Source organism: Pogona vitticeps, chromosome 3 (assembly GCF_051106095.1).
Source record: "Pogona vitticeps strain Pit_001003342236 chromosome 3, PviZW2.1, whole genome shotgun sequence".
Classification (NCBI taxonomy): Eukaryota; Metazoa; Chordata; class Lepidosauria; order Squamata; family Agamidae; genus Pogona; species Pogona vitticeps.
This window is the reverse complement of record NC_135785.1, coordinates 185,713,326-185,734,808: the sequence shown is the minus strand read 5'-3', so window position 1 is coordinate 185,734,808 and position 21,483 is coordinate 185,713,326. Positions and strand designations below refer to the sequence as shown.

At 43.6% G+C, this 21,483-nt stretch overlaps 2 protein-coding genes across 5 annotated transcripts in view; both read left to right on the top strand.

The window, feature by feature from the left end:
* Positions 1 to 21,483, top strand: part of SCML2 (Scm polycomb group protein like 2) — a 68,340-nt gene that overhangs the window by 43,617 nt on the left and 3,240 nt on the right. For 3 of the 4 annotated variants that reach the window (XM_020789160.3, XM_020789158.3, XM_020789161.3), the window contains 4 exons: positions 12,290 to 12,472; positions 15,232 to 15,345; positions 16,723 to 17,004; positions 18,721 to 18,884. In XM_020789160.3, coding sequence (XP_020644819.3) covers positions 12,290 to 12,472; positions 15,232 to 15,345; positions 16,723 to 17,004; positions 18,721 to 18,884 — 743 coding nt within the window. The remainder of the gene's footprint in view (positions 1 to 12,289; positions 12,473 to 15,231; positions 15,346 to 16,722; positions 17,005 to 18,720; positions 18,885 to 21,483) is intronic. The other variant, XM_020789159.3, reaches the window with a different exon arrangement.
* Positions 3,043 to 6,152, top strand: LOC144588170 (uncharacterized). Its single transcript, XM_078390416.1, has 2 exons — positions 3,043 to 5,798; positions 6,060 to 6,152. The coding sequence occupies exon 1, from the start codon at positions 3,043 to 3,045 to the stop codon at positions 5,782 to 5,784; it is 2,742 nt and encodes a 913-aa protein (XP_078246542.1). The 3' UTR covers positions 5,785 to 5,798; positions 6,060 to 6,152.

Below are 21,483 nucleotides of genomic sequence, written 5' to 3'. Positions count from 1 at the left end.
AATCTTCTAGAGCTGCAATAGAAAAGTAACAATGTTCAGGTTGCCCTGCACTGAGCATGCTCAGCCCGCCAACGGCTCAGTTCCTTTTTTCCGCTTGTGAAAGTTGGAACCTCTCGGATAGAGCTCCTGTTTTTGGCTGATTTCTTCTGTATTTCTTCGTCTTCTTGACTTGGACTGAATACCGCTGATCTGCCTGTCGTTGCCCTGAATTTGGACTGGATTTTGACCTTTCTCTAGCTTCTGGCGTTTTTCTTCAGGCCAATTTGGCCTAATTGGCCTATTAGGCCTCCTGCTGAGGCGCCACGCGCCAACCGGACTTGTTCGATTGCCGCTGATTGACCTCCTACTGTGAGGCGCGCTGAACACATTTCTTCACTTCTGACTCCTGGTCTACCGGGCTTTCTATTCCTGTGGAAGTCTGGTCTACTGCGACTTAGAGGTTTGGTCTACCGCCCTATGCCTCCGAAGGAAAAGCCATCTCCCAGGAGAGGACCTTTCCGTCTCTGCACCGCGTGCTCTAGAAAGCTACCCTTTCAGGACGGGCATTCGCTTTGTTTGTACTGCCTGGGCGAATCGCATTTGGTATCCCAGTGCAGACACTGTAAACAGTTCACCAAAGTTACCCTGAAAGCCCGTCAACAGCGGTTGAAGTATTCACTGTGGAAACAAACTCTTTCGGCCTCTCAGCCATCTGCTATGGAGGTAGCGCCTTCCTCTTCGGCTGTACGTTCAGAGATCCGGGTAGTCCCGTCTACCTCGGCTACCACTCCGGACAAGCCCTCTAAGAAGATCTCTAAGGGCAAGTCTAAGAAGAAGTCTTCTTCCAAGACCATGGTTTCATCGGCTTCAACTGATACCGCAGTCCCATCGACGTCGGAACACCAGAAAAAGAGGAAAGAGTCGGTTAAAACGGGGACGAAGTCGAAGGAGATTACCTTGGTGGTCCCACCTATCTCCACTTCGTTGCCCTCACCGATCTTAGAAGACTCATCCCGCGATCGGGAATCCATGTCGGAGCCGGGAGCCTCTCTTCCACACCGACAGGAACCGCTGGTCGTTGTCGAGAGGTCTCCTACGGTCAGCCAGATTGGAAGAATTATCTCTGGCCTGACCGACCAGCCCGACAGCCCTATTCTAACCGGACGGGCATCTCGATCCCGGTCGTCTACACCGGGATCGCCGACCGCTAAGTCGCCCGTGTCCTCCCCAAGGAGACCGGTGAAGCCCGTCGAGTCCGATCCTCCTCGACGACCGGACCCTCCTCGACGCCCGGACCCTCCTCGACGCCCGGTGTCAGAGCCTGAGGACGAACCACCGGCGAAAAAGAACAAGCGCCATCGTAAGCGCAAGCGGGCTTCCGACGCCGATAGGCGTAAAAAGCACCGACGCCGGGATTACTCCACATCGGACTCTGATGATAGTAGGGAGAGGCGACGGTCGAGACGACGACATCGACGTCGGAGGGATTACTCTACCGACTCCTCCTCGACATCGAGGGATGGAAAGAGACGCCGGAAGAGGACCTATTATTCCTCTTCTTCTTCGTCCTCCGTTTCGCCGCCGAAAAAGCGACGACATCGGAGACCGGTGCCCCGTAACGAAGATCGAGCTTTATCTCCGGAGGGGCAGTCTACTAAATCGGTGCCTTCGACACCGTCGGCGCCGGAGAAGCCTGTGGCTCCCCCTCCTGTTCCTGGTAGACCACCCCTCCCTAAACCTTCGAAGCCTGCAGGAGGGTCTCTACCTTCGCCCACACCTCGGTCTTCTGAGGATGACGAGGAACAAGATTCTCGCCCCTCTTCCGACCAAGAGGATGGTGATGCGTCTGATGCTTCCCTTGACACCCCTGTGCCAGGGGAACCACTCCCATCTGATGCAGCAGACATTCATCCATCGTCTCCATCCGAGGACTTCTCATCCTATCCACAGATGGTTTCCAGGATGGCATCAACTCTACGCATGGAGGTTGAGAAGTCTCCTTCCAGGGAGGATGACCTCATTTTTGGAGACATTCATAAGGACAGGTCTCGTCCGGTTAGCTTGTCCTATGTACCAGAGCTAATGGACCTTATCACTGGATATTGGGAACATCCAGCTGATTCACCGACTTTCTCCAGAAGAACTGAAAACATGTATAGAGTGCATGGACCAAAGACTGAGTGTCTTTTGAAACATCCTGCTCCTAACTCTCTCGTGGTAGAGTCCAGTGCAGGACGTTTACCTGCTAAGGGTCATCCCACCCCTACCAATAAAGAGGGTAGGGACTTGGAAGTGTTGGGGAGAAGGTTATATTCTATGACGACCTTTGCCCTCAGGGCCCTCAACTACCTTGTTGCTATGGGGGCTTATCAGAAACAGTTATGGGCTAGAGTACTCCCAGCACTTCAGGTAGCGCCAGAAGACATAAGGCAGACATGCCTTGATGCCCACGCTGAGGCTCAGACAGTCTCCAAACATCAGCGGTTAGCCTCACGTCATGTGGCGGATGCTAATGCCAGGAACTTGGCATCCATCATCACACTGAGAAGACATGCTTGGCTGCGCTCAGCAGACATAATGGAGGACATCAAATCCAGGATCAGAAATCTGCCCTTTGATGCCTCGGGTTTGTTTAGTGAGAAAACGGACGAGAACCTAGAGAACTTGCATAAGAGTAAGAAGACGGCCAAGTCTTATGCTGTACATCAGCAACCACGACCTTCTAAGTTCCACTGGCGGTCTAAGGTACAACAACAACCTTACCAGCAGGCGACATCCTCTGCATTTCGCCAGTTTAAGCCTCCACCACTTGCAAGATCATCTCAGGCCTCTTCTTCAGCCTCCAGCTTCAGGCCACAGAGCAACAAGCGTCAATCCTTTAAGCCCCCCGGCCGGAAATCAAGACAATACCTTTGACTTCCCAATGAGCATCCAGGCCACCCACCATTCTACTCGCCTGTCTCCTTACCTCCAGAGCTGGTGCAAGATCACTCGAGACAACTGGGTCTTGAAAATTATCAGCTCAGGCTACCGCCTGGAGTTTACAGAATTGCCTCCTCTAGGATGGGTCAGGCATACATCCTTCGACCCCATCCTAGAAGAAGAGATTCTCACTCTACTTCAGAAGCAGGCTATTCAGAAAGTGCCTTACAGAGACGTCCTGAACGGGTTTTACTCCCGGTACTTCACTGTACCCAAAAAGGACGGCGGTCTTCGACCCATACTGGACTTGAGGGATCTCAACACCTATCTCGATGTTCGGAGGTTCAGGATGGTCACTCTGGAAGGCATCATTCACCTGCTAAAGGAAGGAGATTGGTTTGTGGTGGTGGATCTGAAGGATGCTTACTTTCACGTGACGATCCACGAGTCCCACAGGAAGTACCTTCGCTTGATATTCAAGGACACTGTTTACCAATTCGTGGCTCTCCCCTTCGGCCTTTCCACAGCTCCTCGGACCTTCACCAAGTGTATGGCTCCGGTGGCAGCTTATCTTCGTCTGCAAGGGATCCAGATCTACCCTTATATCGACGATTGGCTGATTGTGTCCACGTCCGAGCAGCAGGCACATCGAGACACTCAACAAGTTCTACACACACTTCGGGCTTTGGGCCTATCCATCAATCACGAGAAGTCACATTTGCACCCCTCTCAGGTGATGGATTATATAGGCGCCAGACTGGATGCGGTACAAGCTCGCATGTTCACACTTCCAGAACGCATCAAGAAAATAAGGAGAGCAGTCCTGAAGTTCACATCACGAAGGACAGTTTCGGCAAAACTAGCACAACATCTGTTGGGACTCATGGCCTCAACAACGGCCACTCTGCCCCATGCGAGGCTCAAAATGCGTTCTCTCCAGTCGTGGCTACTAGCCTTGTTCAATCCGGCAATAGACAGTCAACACAAGCGCCTCAGGGTCACCCCAGAACTTGCGGCCCAACTCCAGTGGTGGTTGTTTCATCCGCACCTGTCGATCGGCAGACCCTTTCGCCCCCTGCAACTTACCATACAAGTGACAACGGACGCCAGCCCAGTGGGATGGGGGGCACATTGTTTACAACACCAGGTTCATGCTCTGTGGCCACCCCAAGAAGCATCTCTACATATCAACCATCTGGAGATGCTCGCAGTAATAAAGGCGTTCAGAGCCTTTCTCCCTCTCTTACAAGGCAAAGCTGTGCAGGTTGTGACGGACAATACCACCACGATGTATTACCTGAACAAGCAAGGGGGCACAAGGTCGAAGTCCCTTCTGTTTCTGGCAGTACACTTCTGGGAATGGTGCTACCAGAGGCACATATTCCCAGTAGCCATCCATGTTGCCACATCAGACAATCAGTTGGCAGACGAGCTCAGTCGCCGTCCCTTTCAATCTCACGAATGGCAGCTGGACCAGACGGTCTTCGACGCCCTTTGTCAGCGATGGGGTCCTCCACTGGTGGACATGTTTGCCACACAACACAACAGGAAGTGTCCACAATATGCTTCTCGGGCCGGCAGGGGAAAAGACTCCCTAGGGGATGCTTTTATGATACCCTGGGACAGAGACCCCATCTACCTTTACCCTCCTCTTCCACTCCTGCAGAGGGTCATAGTCAGACTGTCGCAGACGAGGGCAGAGGCCATCCTGATTGCCCCTTGGTGGCCGCGTCGACCTTGGTTTTCCACGCTGTTTCAAATGTCAGTGGACAGAGTAGCACTACCATCACTTCCCACCTTACTCACTCAGAGCGGAGGGAATGTCCTTCACCCGGAACCGGAGACACTCCACTTAACAGCGTGGAGGATTTTCCAGCGTTGACAGAGGTCATTGACAAGGCACGGAAACCTGCAACCAAGTTGCTTTATGGTTACAAGTGGAGGAACTTTCTTCGCTTTGCTAAGGAACGTGGCTTGCAGTCTTCCCCTGTTTCCTTATCATCTCTTCTGCTGTATCTGAGACATCTCTTTGATCTAGGTCTGTCTCTGTCAACACTAAAGGTTTATACGGCGGCTATTGTAGCTTTTCAACCGTCTGGTTCGGAGTCATCCCGGTGGTTCTCTCACCCAACCTTCAAGGCCTTCTTCAAAGGACTTTCCAATATGAGACCCCCGGCTAAGAAACCAGTGCCTCAGTGGTCTCTGCAGACTGTCTTGCATTGTTTGACCAGGCATCCTTTCGAGCCTATGGCTTCTTGTGACTTGAAGTTTTTATCCTTCAAGACTCTATTTTTGGTGGCCATTACTTCGGCCAGGAGGGCAAGCGAGTTAGCTGCCCTCCGCGCTGACCCCCCTTATTTGCAATTCTTTAAAGATAAGGTTGTTCTCCATCCAGACGTTACGTTTTTGCCCAAAGTCGTTTCAGATTTCCACGTTAACCAACCTTTGATTTTACCGACCCTTTTTCCTAACGCTGTTACAGAAGTTGAGCGCATGCTCCATTCTTTGGATGTTCGTAGGGCCCTGGCCTATTATGTTACCAGGTCTAAAGACTTCAGACAGACCCACAGACTGTTCCTTTGCTTTTATGGGCCCCGTAAAGGTTCTCCAGCTTCCTCCTCTTCCCTCTCCAGGTGGCTAGTCTCTACCATTTCTCTGGCATATGAACTGCTGCAGAAACCTGTGCCGGACGGTCTCAAAGCCCATTCCACCAGGGCCATGGCTACATCTACGGCCCTGTTAAGAGGAATCGACATCCAAGAGATTTGTCGGTCTGCTACTTGGTCCAATGCTTCTACCTTTGTTACCCACTACAAGTTGGACCTTCGGGCTAAAGCAGAGACCAAATTTGGAAGGGCTGTTTTGACTTCACTGCTTCAGTGACGGCCCACCATCCTGTAAGTGTGCTTGCTAGTCACCCATTAGTGTGGATTCATGGAGAACCACGTTGAAGAAGGACAGGTTACTTACCTGTAAACATGGTTCTTCAAGTGGATTCTCCATGAATACACACGTCCCGCCCGGCCTCCCCACATGTTCGTCACTGGTGGATGTAAGACGTTGCAACTTTCACATGGCGGACATGTGGAACTGAGCCGTTGGCGGGCTGAGCATGCTCAGTGCAGGGCAACCTGAACATTGTTACTTTTCTATTGCAGCTCTAGAAGATTCCGAGAGGCCAGCACAAGTGCTGACTTAACCCATTAGTGTGTATTCATGGAGAATCCACTTGAAGAACCATGTTTACAGGTAAGTAACCTGTCCTTTTTTCATTTCTGTTGCATTCCACCTGTGCACCTGAAAGGGGACAGGAACCACCTGCACCAGTATAACTCATGTTACAGTTTGAGCAGAATGTTCAGAAGGTGAATTCCCAATAGCAGCAGTTTTGGTTAAGCCAGCATCGTAACTTTTAAAAAAATATATTTTACTGTGAACTGGGCTTGGATGCCAAACAACTCGGGTTAAATGATTTGTAATGAATGGTTCAATTAATTTCTTCATGCAGGAATTACTAGAGCAGGAGCAGGTATTGTTTATTTAGCAATTTTGAAAAGTCAATTGTTGTTGTTTATTTGTTAAGTCATGACCCCAAGAACCAGAGCACGCCAGGCCCTCCTGTCTTCCATTGCCTCCCAGAGTTTGGTCAAATTCATGTTGGTTGCTTCGATAACACTGTCCAACCATCTCATTCTCTGTCGTCCTCTTCTCCTCTTGCCCTCACACTTTCCCAACATCAGGGTATTTTCCAGGGAGTCTTCTCTTCTCATGAGATGGCCAAAGTACTGGAGCCTCAGCTTCAGGATCAGTCCTTCCAGTGAGCACTCAGGGTTGATTTCCTTAAGAATGGATAGGTTTGTTCTCCTTGCAGTCCAGGGGACTCTCAAGAGCCTCCTCCAGCACCACAGTTCAAAAGCATCAATTCTTCGGCGGTCAACCTTCTTTATGGTTTAGCTCTCACTTCCATACATTGCTACTGGAAAAAACCATAGCTTTGACTATTCGGACCTTTGTCGGCAAGGTGAGGTCTCTGCTTTTAAGATGCTTTCTAGGTTTGTCATCGCTTTCCTCCCAAGCAGCAGGCGTCTTTTAATTTTGTGGCTACTGTCCCCATCTGTAGTGATCATGGAGCCCAAGAAAGTCAAATCTGTCACTGCCTCCATATCTTCCCTTTCTATTTCCCAGGAGGTGATGGGACCAGTGGCCATGATCTTGTTTTTTTTTTGTTTTGTTTTTTGAGCTTCAGACCATTTTTTGCACTCTCCTCTTTCACCTTCATTAAGAGGTTCTTTAATTCCTCCTCCATTTCTTCCATCAGAGTGGTGTCATCTGCGTATCTGAGGTTGTTGATATTTCTTCCGGGAGTCTTACTTCCAGCTTGGGATTCATCCAGTCCAGTCTTTCACATGATTTATTCTGCATATAAGTTAAATAAGCAGGGAGACAATATACAACTTTGTCATACTCCTTTCCCCATTTTGAACCAATCAGTTGTTCCATATCCAGTTCTAACTGTGGCTTCCTGTCCCACATATAGATTTCTCAAGAGATAGAGAAGGTGGTCAGGCACTCCCATTTCTTTAAGGACTTGTCATAGTTTGCTGTGGTCCACACAGTCAAAGGCTTTTGTGTAGTCAGTGAAGCAGAAGTAGATGTTTTTCTGGAACTCTCTGGCTTTCTCCATAATCCAGTGCATGTTAGCAATTTGGTCTCTAGTTCCTCTGCCTTTTTAAAAATCCAGGTTGTACTTCTGGGAGTTCTAGGTCCACATACTGCTGAAGCCTATCTTGTAGGATTTTGAGCATAACCTTGCTAGCATGTGAAATGAGTGCAATTGTAAGGTAGTTGGAGCATTCTTTGGCACTGCCCTTCTTTGGGACTGGGATGTAGACTGATCTTTTCCAATCCTCTGGCCACTGCTGAGTTTTCCAGACTTACTGCCATATTGAGTGTACCACCGTAACAGCGTCATCTTTTAAGATTTTAAATAGTTCCACTGGAATGTCATCACCTCCACTGGCTTTGTTGTTGGCCATGGTTTCTAAGGTCCACTTGACTTCACTCTCCAGGATATCTGGCTCATGGTCAGCAACCACACTATTTGGGACATCCAGATCTTTCTGGTATAATTTGTGTGTGTATTCATGACACCTCTTCTTGGTGTCTTCTGCTTCTGTAAGGTCCCTACCATTTTTATGGTATCATGTCCATCTTTGTACAAACTGTGCCTTTAATTTCTCCAATTTTCTTGAATGGATCTCTGGTTTTTCCCTTTCTATTATTTCCCTCTATATCTTTGCAGTGTTCATTTAAGAAGGCCCTCTTGTCTCCCCTTGCTATTCTTTGGAAGTCAGCATTCAATTTTGTGTAACTTTCCCTATCTCCCTTCCATTTTGTTTCCCTTCTTTTCTTCTATTTGTAAAGCCTTGTTGGACAGTCACTTTGCTTTATTGCATTTCCTTTTCTTTGGGATGGTTTTGTTGCTGCCTCCTGTACAATGTTAGGAGTCTCCATCCATAGTTCTTCAGGCACTCTGTCCACCAAATCTAATTCCTTAAATCTGTTCTTCACTTCCACTGTGTATTCATAAGGGATTTTGGTTTAGATTATACCTGACTAGCCCAGTGGTTTTTCCTACTTTCTTCCGTTTTAGCTTGAATTTTGGTATAAGAAGATGATGATCAGAGCCACAGTCAGCTCCAGGTCTTGTTTTTGCTGACTGTATAGAGCTTCTCCATCTTTGGCTACAGAGAATATTATCAATCTGACCGGTATTGCCCATCTGGTGATGTCCATGTGTAGAGTCGCCTCTTGTGTTGTTGGAAAAGAGTGTTTGTGATGACCAGCTTGTTCTCTTGAAAAAAACTCTATTAGCCTTTGCCCTGCTTTGTTTTGAACTCCAAAGCCAAACTTGCCTGTTGTTCCTTTTATCTCTTGACTCCCTACTTTAGCATTCCAGTCCTCTATAATGACAAGAACATCTTTCTTTGGTGTTAGTTCTAGAAGGTGCTGTAAGTCTTCATAGAATTGGTCAATTTCAGCCTCTTTAGCATCGGTGGTTGTTGCATAAAACTGGATTACTGTGATGTTGAAAGGTCTGCCTTGGATTTGTATTGAAATCATTCTGTCATTTTTGAGATTGTATCCCAGTATAGCTTTTCCCACTCTTTTGTTGACCATGAGGGCTACTCCATTCTTTCTACAGGATTCTTGCCCACAATACAGTAGTAGATATGATAATCATCTGAATTGAATTTGTCCATTCTCATCCATTTTAGTTCACTGACGCTCAGGATGTCAATGTTTATTCTTGCCATCTCCTGTTTGACCATATCCAGCTTACCAAAGTTCATAGATCTTACATTCCAGGTTTCTATGCAGTATTTTTCTTTGCAGCATTGCACTTTCCTTTCACTTCCAGGCGTGTCCGCAGCTGAGCATCCTTTTGGCTTTGGCCCAACCACTTCGTTAGCTCTGGAGCTACTTGTAATTGTCCTTCACTCTTCCTCAGTAGCATGTTGGACGCCTTCTGACCTGAGGGGCTCATCTTCCAGCATCATATTTTTTAGCCTTTTGTTTCTGTCCATGGAGTTTTCTTGGCAAAGATACTGGAGTGGCTTGCCAGTTCCTGCTCTAGGTGGATCGCGTTTAGTCAGAACTCTCCACTATGTCCTGTCCGTCTTGGGTGTCCCTGCATGGCATAGCCCATAGCTTCTGTGAATTACTCAAGCCCCTTAGCCACGACAAGGCAGCAATCCATGAAAAGTCAGTAGAAAGCTTACATTTATTGGCAATATTCTGTTCTGTTTTGCTCTTTTAGATGCCAGCTAATCTGTTTTTGTTTCTGTTGAATGCATTTGGGTGTTTGAACTGAGTTAGTTCTTGCTGAATCTTTTTCCAGTTAAATTATCATAAAAGTGTATAAGGAACAAAGCTTCAGACCCCTGTGGTGTCTTTATTTCTCATCTGTCCTAAGAGCATTTATGTGCATTAAGGATATTGGTTGTCACTTTTTTGTTGGAAGAAGTCATCTTCCGGATAGAAGGTAGTACTGCTGTTAGGGATACTACCTCTAACTGCGGTTTCAGGCATTAGAAAAAGGTTCTGTTACTTCAGACATCCCCATATTAATACCAGACTGGCACAGTGGTCTGTAATATGTAGATTCATAACCCCCTGTTTCGCAAGGTTGAACTCTTAACAACATGACCTGCACATTGTGGCTAATATTTGTAGATACCTTTTGCATATGTTTCCATACACAAAAGAAAAAGGGAGTGTCACTCCCAGAGTTACAGTGTAACATATATAAGTAAATACTTCACTTTGAGGATCACATTGTTTTACATATTTGTTACCTTGTGAGGTAAAACTAGAATGTTTCTCTTTTACACCCAATTGTCACACAAATTGTGTATGTTTTCAGCTAATGGCTGAAATTCGTAAGCAGTATGTTTATATTCATAAATCGTTTTTAAAAATACTATAACACAGTTCTAGAAAGATGACTTCAGTCTTGTGGCTTTATAGTGGCAGTCCTCAAAAGTTGTCTTCCTGGTTTTGAGAGACCTGCAGCAACAAGTCTCCACCTATTGCTAAGTATGAAGCAGAATGAGACCTTTGGGTGTGTGGCGTTCGCTGTAGTCCATGACCTAGAGCTGTGGAAAGGTCAGTGTTGGCCCTCCAGAGGTCGGAGGGCCAATACTCCTGGAGTCCTGTCATCTCACACCATGGTTTGTGGTAATTAGGGCCAATGGGAGTTGCAGTCCAGCAACAGGGGCCAAAGTTGCCTGAGCGTGGCTGAGGGAAGATAGAGAACAAGAAGGGCACAGAGAGTAGGGCTTGATATTTAGGCTACAACTAGTTCTAGTGCTACAACTAGCTCTAGTTTAGGAGCAGTGTTGCAGGAGATTAACCCCCCCCCCCTATTTAACTACCTGCCTCTGAATGGCACCACTTACTTGGGAGCTCTACAGACCTAAAACAAAACACATTTCAGGCCTTATTAAAATAAAGAGATAGTTGATACCAAGTTATTCCAGATACGTGCAGAGATGGAGGAAACCACTTTAGACTTTGATTACAGTCGTCGTCATTTAGTCGTGCCCGACTCTTCGTGACCCCATGGACCACAGCACACCAGGCCCTCCTATCCTCCACTGCCTCCCGGAGTTGTGTCAAATTCATTCTGGTAGCTCTGATGACACTGTCCAACCATCTCATCCTCTGTCGTCCCCTTCTCCTCTTGCCTTCACACTTTCCCAACATCAAGGTCTTTTCCAAGGAGCCTTCTCTTCTCATGAGATGGCCAAAGTACTGGAGCCTCAGCTTCAGGATCTGTCCTTCCAGTGAGCACTCAGGGTTGATTTCCTTTAGAATTGTTAGGTTTGTTCTCCTTGCAGGCCAGGGGACTCTTGAGAGCCTCCTCCAACACCACAATTCAAAAGCATCAATTCTTCAGCGGTCAGCTTTCTTTATGGTCCAGCTCTCATTTCCATACATCACTACAGGAAAAACCATAGCTTTGACTATTCGGACTTTTGTTGGCAAGGTGATGTCTCTGCTTTTTAGGATGCTGTCAATGTTTGTCATCGCTTTTCTCCCAAGAAACAGGCGTCTTTTAATTTCATGGCTGCTGTCTCCATCTGCAGTGATCATGGAGCCCAAGAAAGTAAAATCTGTCACTGCCTCCATATCTTCCCCTTCTATTTGCCAGGAGGTGATGGGACCAGTGGCCATGATCTTAGTTTACAGGAGGACCCCCTTATCCACATGGTCACTATCCAGTGATTTACTTACCGATGGTCTGAAAATATTTAAAACAAATTAAAAGAAAAATAAATCCAGAAAAAACTGTTTTCACATGTATTAACAGAACCAGCCACTAGAAGAAGCCAGAGACCATGCTATGGATATTTTTTTTTCTGGGTTTTCTCCCTTTTACTCTACTATATATATACCATTTGCTATTATCTGTGCTTTTCAGTATCCAGGAGGATACTGTAGGATATTTGTTTGTTTGTTTGTTTGTTTGTTTATTTATTTATTTATTTATTTATTTATTTATTTATTTATTTATTTATTTATTTATTTATTTATTTATTTATTTATTTATTTATTTATTTATTTATTTATTTATTTATTTATTTATTTAATATCCCGCCTACCTGTTCTTTCAACCACAATCCCCAGTGGGTATGGTCAACTTACTGTACTGCAATTGAGAGAGAGTTCAAGAAACACCCCAAGATTTTCTGGGTTTTTGCACACTTTTGTTTTAGCGATAAAGAATATCTTCCTTTTTTTTTTTTTTTTTTTTTGACACTGGCTTTATTTCATGATATTCAGATACTGTTGAATTTACCTCAATAATTTATTTTACTAACAGCCTCCTTTGATGGGGAGAAGCATGCCATCAGTCTTCCTTCTGTAAACAGTGCATCATTTGTCCTGCGGTTTCTGGAGAAACTCTGCCACAGCCTGCAATGTGATAATCTTTTCAGTAGCCAGCCTTTTAGTCCTTATATGGGAAGTGCACACAGCCCTACAGAATATGATAGAAACAAACCAGGTAATACTCCACTTGTACTGTTTCCCTCCCCGCCTTTTTACCCCAGTGTATATTTGTACCATTTACTGTGTCTTGGGTATTTTTAAAAATACCATCCTACGAATGTGTGTAAATCACAGTGCATGGGGTTACTCCCAATTAAGTGTGTATACTGTAAATTGTACCAAGATTTTACAGTCTTATCAGTTATCAGCTCGGATCACATCAGTTGATTTCAGGAGCTAAACTGAATTATGCCAGGGCCAGAACTGGCTAGCCTACTATTTAAATGGGAGATTATCAGGGAGTACTGGATGCTGTACAAGGAAGAGGATGTAAAGCATGGTCCCAACTTGTTGCCACTAATCTGCATGTAGGAGGGTGAAGGAACTCTGTCTGAAATCTTGGAGAACCATTGTCAGCCAGAGATGACAGTATAGGTTAGATGGACAAATAGGCTGAATTGTTATAAGGCAGCTTCTTGTGCTTCTGTTTGAAAATGATGGGGAAGTGCTTGAAGCAAGAAGGCAAGATTCAGCCATGTGAGCTTTCCAGAAACATTTTCAGTCTAATAATTTTCTGAAGCCCCAGGTAACATATTCTGTGTATAAGATGCTACTTTCCCCTAAAATTGTTAGACTAAAAATTGAGGGTCACCTTACACATGGAAGTAAGCCGAGGAGAGAACAAAATGGCCCATACCTTGCCTCTGCAAACAGGCTGCCTCCAATCACAAGGCTTAGCTTCCTACAGTCAGGAGCCTTAGCTTCCTAGTCATGAGGCTTATGTAACTGACATCAGCCGATGCTGAACAAACTAATTCCAACAGTGCTCAGATGCAACAGGGACTTGTAATGTCCGAGCATTCTAAGCCCAGAAGCTGAATAAAGTTAAAGTGTGATGCATAATATGAGAGTATTAGTGTGCAAATACTACCTAATTACTAAATAAAACTGTGTTCTGTTTTATGTTTTAAATATTGACTTCTTAATTTTGGGTTTTGAAAAGTGGGAGGGAGGTCTTATGCATGGAAAAATACGGTATATCAGCATATTTAATTTGTTTTTACAGTACTGCTAGAAAACATGTTAATTTTATTGCCATAAACTAAGTACACAAAATGCAATATTTTAAACACAAGGATTTCAGTATACAGTACAGTACTTTGTTTCCACAGTTCATCCAAAGAAGTGAAATCCTATTGCTAAGTGTTTAAATTTCGTGTTTCTGATAAAATCACTGCATTTGTTTTAATTTTGCTTTCACTTGCAGTTTATAAGATAAATTAGGAATTTTCATTTGTTTTTAGAATTCGTTTACAACCAGTCCAGGGGAATTTGTAGGCTTTTGATTTTACAGCTTCTTCTTCTTTAAAAAAATATTAGACACACTCAATTAAAATTATAAAAACACTGACTGGTATTATATAACAGATGTTTTACCCCAAAACTTACTTAAGTATCAGTTAAATATCAGTGCTATATTTATGCTGTTCCTAATATTGCTAATTTTTGCAGCTACGATGGTAATATTTCAGATATCTGTGGTTGGTTATAATATTTTATAAAATTCTGCAGTGTTGTTCCCAGTGGTGAGCATTGAAATGTGTTTCATTTACAAACAAGTTATTTCTATTGCCAGGCCTCTGTATTTTGTTAATTTTTCCAGTTCTTTATCTTCAACCCCAGCATCCCCTGGTATTGCTGCTTCTGCTCCATTATTGTTGTTGTTGTTGTTGTTGTTGTTGTTGTTGTTGTTGTTGTTGTTGTTGATGATGATGATGATGATGATGATGATGATGATGATGATGATGATGATGATGATGTTGGTGGTTGTGGTTGTGGTTGTGGTTGTGGTTGTCATTGTCATCTTTTTCTGAAAGAATAACTTGCCATTTATATAATGCATGTACTGTATATTGTTTACAGAACTTCATGTGCATTCCCTCTATAATCCTTACAGTAGCCATATAAGGGCAGCACTTGCTCTTGCCCTATGCATTGCTTAATATTTTTATATGCTTCCACGTTTGTGATATTACAGTGGTTATGCAAAAAGCCTGTTCATCTATTCTACAATAAAGTAAACATATCATCATCATCGTCGTCATCATCATCAATCTGTTATATAATACCAGTCAGTGTTTTCATAATTTTTACTGTGCCTGGTGTTTTTGAATAATAATAATTGACAGCATAGCTAGAGGTGAAATAGAAAGTGGGACTTGCTGGTTCCTTCCCTTTCTTGTATCTTCATCCTGTTGTTTTTATGTTTTCTGAAAAACTGTGGCTTATCATCTGTGTGTTCATGAGAAAGATGCACAGATGGTTAAGTATGCACATTTTAATTCTTGCTCATTCTGTCAACTGCTGTATCCGGGAATGAAAATATTAGATGCAGCCCTCTAGTTTATGGTGCATTTCTGATTCATTGCTTACTGTGGTAGAAACTGCCTACCCTGTAATTGAGCCCTGCCTTAATTCCAGCGTTACTATACTGATTTTATCCAGTGGGAGCAGCTTTGGAAAAATGTGGGTAGAAAATACAGATGTAAAAAAGGATTACACTGGAATTAAGGATCTATGAGAAAGTTACTACTATCAGCCAGATAGTGTAGAAAAATCCTTCCTTGTGTATTCTTCTGCTAGAATGAATCACAAAACAAATTTCCTGGGCGAAGCCTATTACTGCAGAAATGTGGAGACATTTCTGAATTTAACTGTTTATGCATTTGAAGATGAACTACTGGTATTAACAGTACATGAACGCTTTTCTTTCAGCAAAAGAGGAAATATCAGAAAACAGAAGTACAAAGCGATATCCTCAGGATTCACCTCCCTATACAGCCCCCCTGTCTCCTAAACTCCCAAGAACTGAAGCTCACCCGTCGGAAGGTAGTTAGACACTTGTTAACTTCCCTCATACATGCACCAGAGTGTATCACAGGACATTCAGTGTAGTTCTAGACGCTGTAGTCAGGATTACCTCAAAAAGCCTCGCCTGTTTATAGGAAGGGCAGGCGAAATGTGGTCTTCTAGAAGTTGAGAACTAAAACATCTGTTATGCCTTTCCCCCCAGAAATGCTAGGAATTGCAGTCCAACAATAAGCATCTGAGGGGTCCCAGTTTGCTCACTTCTGTAGAGTCTTAAGGACCCTCAGGTTGTTAGGGCCAAGATTCCTGTATCACGTTCTCATGTAGTGATCAGAATCAAAGACTGCCATTTTTGCACTTGCTGTTACCAGCAGGAAAATAACGGCCTTGACTACACAGGCTGTTGTACATATTCAAGCTCCATCTGCCCTCCCCCCAAGTCAGTAATCAGGGCCAAGGTGACTGTTTCCTTGCTGTTAGTCACAACTCCCACAGTGGCCAGCTGATATTTGAGCAGCTGGGGCAGATGCACGGGGCTTTACCAATTGCTCAGAGAACAGCCAAAGGTTTTATGCAACCCATGGGTTGCCTACCTGGGATACTGCAAAGGCAGTACATTCATAGGCTTCTCCTTAACAGTAAGTAGAAATCTCTACTTCTTCATTAAGTGCTCCTTTTGAATTAGACGAAAGTAAAATATTACTCAATAGACAAACATCCTGCAGGTTATTTCTTGCTGGCTGAAGAGTGTGCAATTCTCTCATTCATATTCATTAGTATATGAATACAAAAGTCCAATGAACTCATGCAACCTTTATATAATAATAAACTGTACTGTTTTCAGATTAAATTCTTTGGTGTCAGTGCATTTAATCATCAGCCATAACAGGCTGAATAGTGATCATTTTCAAACCTGCAGGTTGCGAAGTGCAGTACTTCCAAATTCAGATTGAGTAACTTTACCTCACCAGTTCTTAAATATTTGAGATTATGTCATCTCAGCTGATAATGTTAATAGGTTCACAGTAAAGAATCTGCAAATAAAGTGACAGGAGATATAGGAGACTAGTATAAGCAAAGGCTGGAAAGATTTCTACAAAGAAAGCATGTAAGATTAAGGATATGGATACCAAATCAGTTGACACAAAATGTGTTTGTGCTTAATATTATAGCATCTTCTGTATGGTTTTCAGTTGTTAGTACGTTCATTCTTCTAAGAAACCAGTTGGGGGTCAAGGACAGGAGCTACAGATGGGAACCATAGCTAAGGAAAACTTTTTTTCAGCAGAGTCCTTCCGGGCATAGCTCTAAATGCCTCCTCATACTGTGTAAGAATTGCCACCATAAATAACTAATTTTGTATTAAATCGTCGTTTTGTATTGAATCATTATGTGCAGCAGAAACCCTGCCAAGTGAGGAAAATGGCACCCCAAAAGAACACAGGTTTTCTGAGGATTCAATGGATTCTGCGCTTAATTCAGTCAATCCTTCAAGCCCAAGTTGTCGGAATTCCATTGAATATCGCACCTCAGGGAATGCAGCCTATTACAGGAATTCTCTTCCAACAGTGACTGCTACCGCAAATACAACACCAATCTTACAGAGATTATCATCAGGTTCTGCTGGGAACGCCACTTACTATGAGGTCAATCGGAATAGGCTGCAGAGGAGGATTGAAGGTATGCTTCAGCTTTTTAGAATGAGCATGTTTGGTTTTTTTTAGTCTGCTGTCTAACGTTCTATAAATCCATTGAAAATATTTTAAGTACACTAAGAATTCAAATACTGGAAAGAGTTGATGGCATTCGGAAAAAAGGAAGACCAAATGTGAGATGGGTTAATTCGAGAAAAGAGGCCACAGCCTTGAGTTTTGGAAGACCTGAGAGGTGAGAGGGGCTTTGGATGATAAGACCTTTCAGGGGTCATTAACTCATAAGATCACCCAAAGTCAGAAGTGATTTGGGGACACAAAACAAAAGCAACAAAAGTGGCATGATGCTTTTCAGGGCTTTGCCAAATAAATCAAAATCTGCAATGTTGTTGAACATTCCATAAAACCAAAATCAAATGAGCCTTATCTCGCTCTGCAGTGATTTCTCATTAGAGATAGGCTGGTTATAAATGATAGAAGATCCACTGCTGAAAATCCAAAGAAACGTAGATTTCACTCTCAAAAGGCTGTTTGTGGCTCTCAGACACGTTGCGATATTGTATTTTCTTCTAATTCTTCCTTGAGAACACTTCGTTCTAAATGCACCTCCGATGAGTTCATATTTCCCAGGGTGAACAACATCTGTGCACTCCATATCTAGAGAACCCTGGAATGAGTCACCCTTTATAATAGTCAAGTGGCATTAAAGTCACCTTGGTTCCTCTGCTGGGAAAAAAATGTGGTAGTAAATAAGTGACACATCTGGCCAAATTTTGAATTTTTTGGTTCTTCCCTAATCTTAAAGTTAGGACCCTCTGAGCTTGAACTCAAAATCCTACGTTGTTTGAAGGTCTTCAGTGGTGTAACAAAGACAGTATTTAACAAAAACTTTTGTTACCAGCTTTTCCTCTCTATAAATAGACATAATCCAAGGAATACACACATCTATGTGTGTATGTTCCACAGTGTACTGGTTTCATCAAAACTGCTTGGCACCTTCCTCAGGGTGGAGCTGGACAGCCAAATTGGATTGGGCTGGATTGGGCTAAATAGGGTCGCTTTAGGTTACCAAGAGGTGTAGTATACCATTTGGGTGTGTTTGGGTGGTGTCGAGACAGGAAACCACGCTGCGCCTCCAAACATTCTCTTTAATCCATTAGTCCCTTTAAAGGGAAAAAGGATTAAATATATATATATATAACATCCTTGTCCCCTCCTGCCTCCTCCTCCATGAGGCACTGGAAGGAAGCTTTCAGGTTTTTTGGGAAAAAAATCAAGTGCCACGGTGCAGAATTGGCTTGCTGAGCAACCAGTTCAGCATTTGACTCAACGGGCTTTAAAAAGAAGAACACACACAACCTTTGAATCTTCTTCCAGTTGCCTCCTTTGCAGAGAAGTGGGAGGAAGCTTTCAGTTTCCTAATAACTGATTTGTTCCTGAAGCAACTTAAGTAAAGTTACAGCTTGTGCTACTTGCTTTGGCTCAATTCCAGTGATTTCATATGCCTGAATGGAAACAAAATGGAGTGCTCTTACCTGCATTAAAAAAACCAGTAACCCCTGACAGGGGCCCAGGATGGTATGGGTAAGCATGGATAAGGAAAGGGCTGATTTGTGATTGCCTGTACGTCATGATTGCTGGGAAAAGGAGTGAGCCAGCCCACCCCCAAACTCTGACAAATCCCTCTCTGATTGCATGCTCAGTTTCTTTTTTCTTTTCCTCTTTTCTTTTTTGTCTCTTTAAGCTGCAAGCTCCACAACAGGTCCTGACCTGAGCGCACTAAAACGAGAGCCTTCCCGTCTGCCCAGCAAGGACCCATCTACGTGGTCGATAGATGAAGTGATGCGATTTGTAAAAGAAGCTGACCCGCAAGCATTAGCACCCCATGCAGAACTTTTCAGAAGACATGTAAGAAATCTCTTTGCAAGTGTCTTGTGCTTTGCTTGCTTGCTTAGTTTCAAAACTGAGTCATGATATCCTGTCAAATGTACATGGTAGCATATTGGGGCTATAAAGGGGACAGGACAACTCTATCAAAATTTGAGAAATTACACAGGACAACTCTATCAAAATTTGAGAAATTACAGATTTTACATGCAGATTCCATTACAATTTCTCTTCTTAGGCAGACATACTTGAAACAATCCATTCAGAAGGATTATATTCTGTGTTACACTTCCTTACACCTGCCAACTACAGTATTTTCTCAAAATAGTGACTATTATTAACCTCGGAGGTGAGTGACACATTGTTGTGTCATTCTGTGTCAGCCCCACTGGGGACTACATGACCTCTCCCTATCCCTGTGCATTCACAGAGGTTTGCTGGTCCCCTGCAAAGTTCCCTGCAGCTTGTTGGTACGTTTTATTTAAAGAAAGGGCTTTTATAAATCCCTGGTTGGAAGAAGAGTTTGGAGTGGTAATATTCAGCTAGAGATGGGCACGAACCAAAGTTTGGGATTTAGGCCCACTTTGGCACTGCGCTTGCACAGGTGTTATGTGGGTAGCGCACACACCCCTCTGTCGCCTCCTCCCCAGGTGATGTGCGTTTCCCTCTCTGCCTCCCCAGTGCAACTGCCCACTGACAGATTGCAGCACACACTTCTCTGCTTCCTGCGGTGGCTTCCCACTCAAAGGCAGCACTGTGGGCTTCCCTGCCCCGCCTCCTCCTCCTTTGAGTGGGCAGCCACCGGAGGAGGCAGAGGAGAGAAGTGCGCACTGCAGTCCATGAGTGGGCAGTTGTGCTGGGGAGATGGGGAGGGAAACACACATCACCCAGACAGATGAGTGAGCATGCAGAGGAGGCAGGAGCGGGGAGCGCATGGCACCCACGGAACACCTGTGCAATCACAGGGCTGAACTGCCGAACTTCAGTTTGTGCCCATCTCTATTTATGGCCCAGTTCAGGCCCCAGAAAGATAATGTACTGTATTACAATAATTTGCAAGAAGCACTGCAGGAAGAAGGGAGTGCAAAATGTGTAAAACATACCTGGAATAAATTTTGTTTCTCAGGTCTTTCTTATGGAAAAATTTGGCTCCCTGGATCTAGAGATTTGCAAGTCCCAGCTAGAGCCAACCTACTGAGATCAAAGGCATTTTGATAAGGCATTTGATTCAAGTGCACTTTCTCAAGTTGTGACTTACTATCCTAAGCAAAAGTACAAATGAGAGAATGATTCTCAAGATGTATAAAAATATAGAAATTGCAGACTCAGCTCAGGCTTGATGCATTTCGACTGGCCTTTTTGAAGATCTAAGCATAAAATAAAAATAAATATTAATTTAGCAACAGCTGGCATGGGACAGTTACAACTATTTTCTTATCTATACAGTTAACAATATAAAATATTAATAAGTATGTACATAACAAGAGCAATAAACTCCTAGTACACATTAATGACAACAAATAAGATACATACCAAGCTTTTAGAATGATAGCATCTCATTTGATACCAGCACCGAACATTATTCCAAAGTGTAAATGCAGGAGGGATGGTATCTACTTATTATCTTGAGAGATCTAGAGGTCTTCAGGAGGGATTACAGGTTTTATTTAAAAGAACAAGAAACCTAGGGGATATGTTAGTACTGTAAAAAAGTGAATTTAAAGAGAAGAGTGCCATAACAAATCTTGAGCATTCTAGTTGGTTCTTCCCCTCCCACAGGATACCATCCATGTGGACATTGTGCCTATTATAGAAATACATGTCATATGACAGAATTTAAAGATCCACAGAATGGCAAAGTGTATATCTTGAAGAAATTTACCAACTGCAATACGCTGTAAGTTGTCCTTGCAGTAAACTGTAAATAGGGAAGACCTCTTAAGACAAGGATGGGAGAACATCTGAATAATTTTTAAAATGAAATATTTTGTAGCCCTCTTGCCACTTCACAAAAATTAACCACACAATAAGATATCTAATATTCTGGGTCATAGATATGGTTCCTGGGAAGTATGAGAGATCCTTACTGAGAAGTGAAATCAATTAGATATTGAGGTTGACCACTTTAGCCTTCTTTGGGCTAAATGAAGAAATAGATTTTTTGCCCTTACTTTAGTACAGCCCCCACTGCCTCACTGATTATCTAACTGTCCTTGACTCGTTTGCCAGCTGAAAATAAGTAAATATTATCCCTTCTGTATTTGCACTTTGGCTCAGTGTTGGAGCTGGTATAGACCAAATGAGATTCTGAAGTTCTAAAAGCTTGGTATGTTTCTTATATGTTGAAGAAGGCCAGAGCCAAAATGCGTTGAGCCTGAACTTTTTAGACAAAAATAATGTCTGCACTGTCTATGTTTTTATATATCTTGAGACTCGGTCTCCCATTTGTACTTTTGCCACCAGTTGGATGTACCAGTTCGCTCTGCTTTGTTACTATCTTAAGGAGCAGGATTTCAACCACAGTCTTTTATTCAAAGTAATTTCCTTCAGATATATTTTCATTGCCAATTCAAGAGTGTGATTCCTGCTCCCATTGTTCTCACAATTGTGACTCATATAT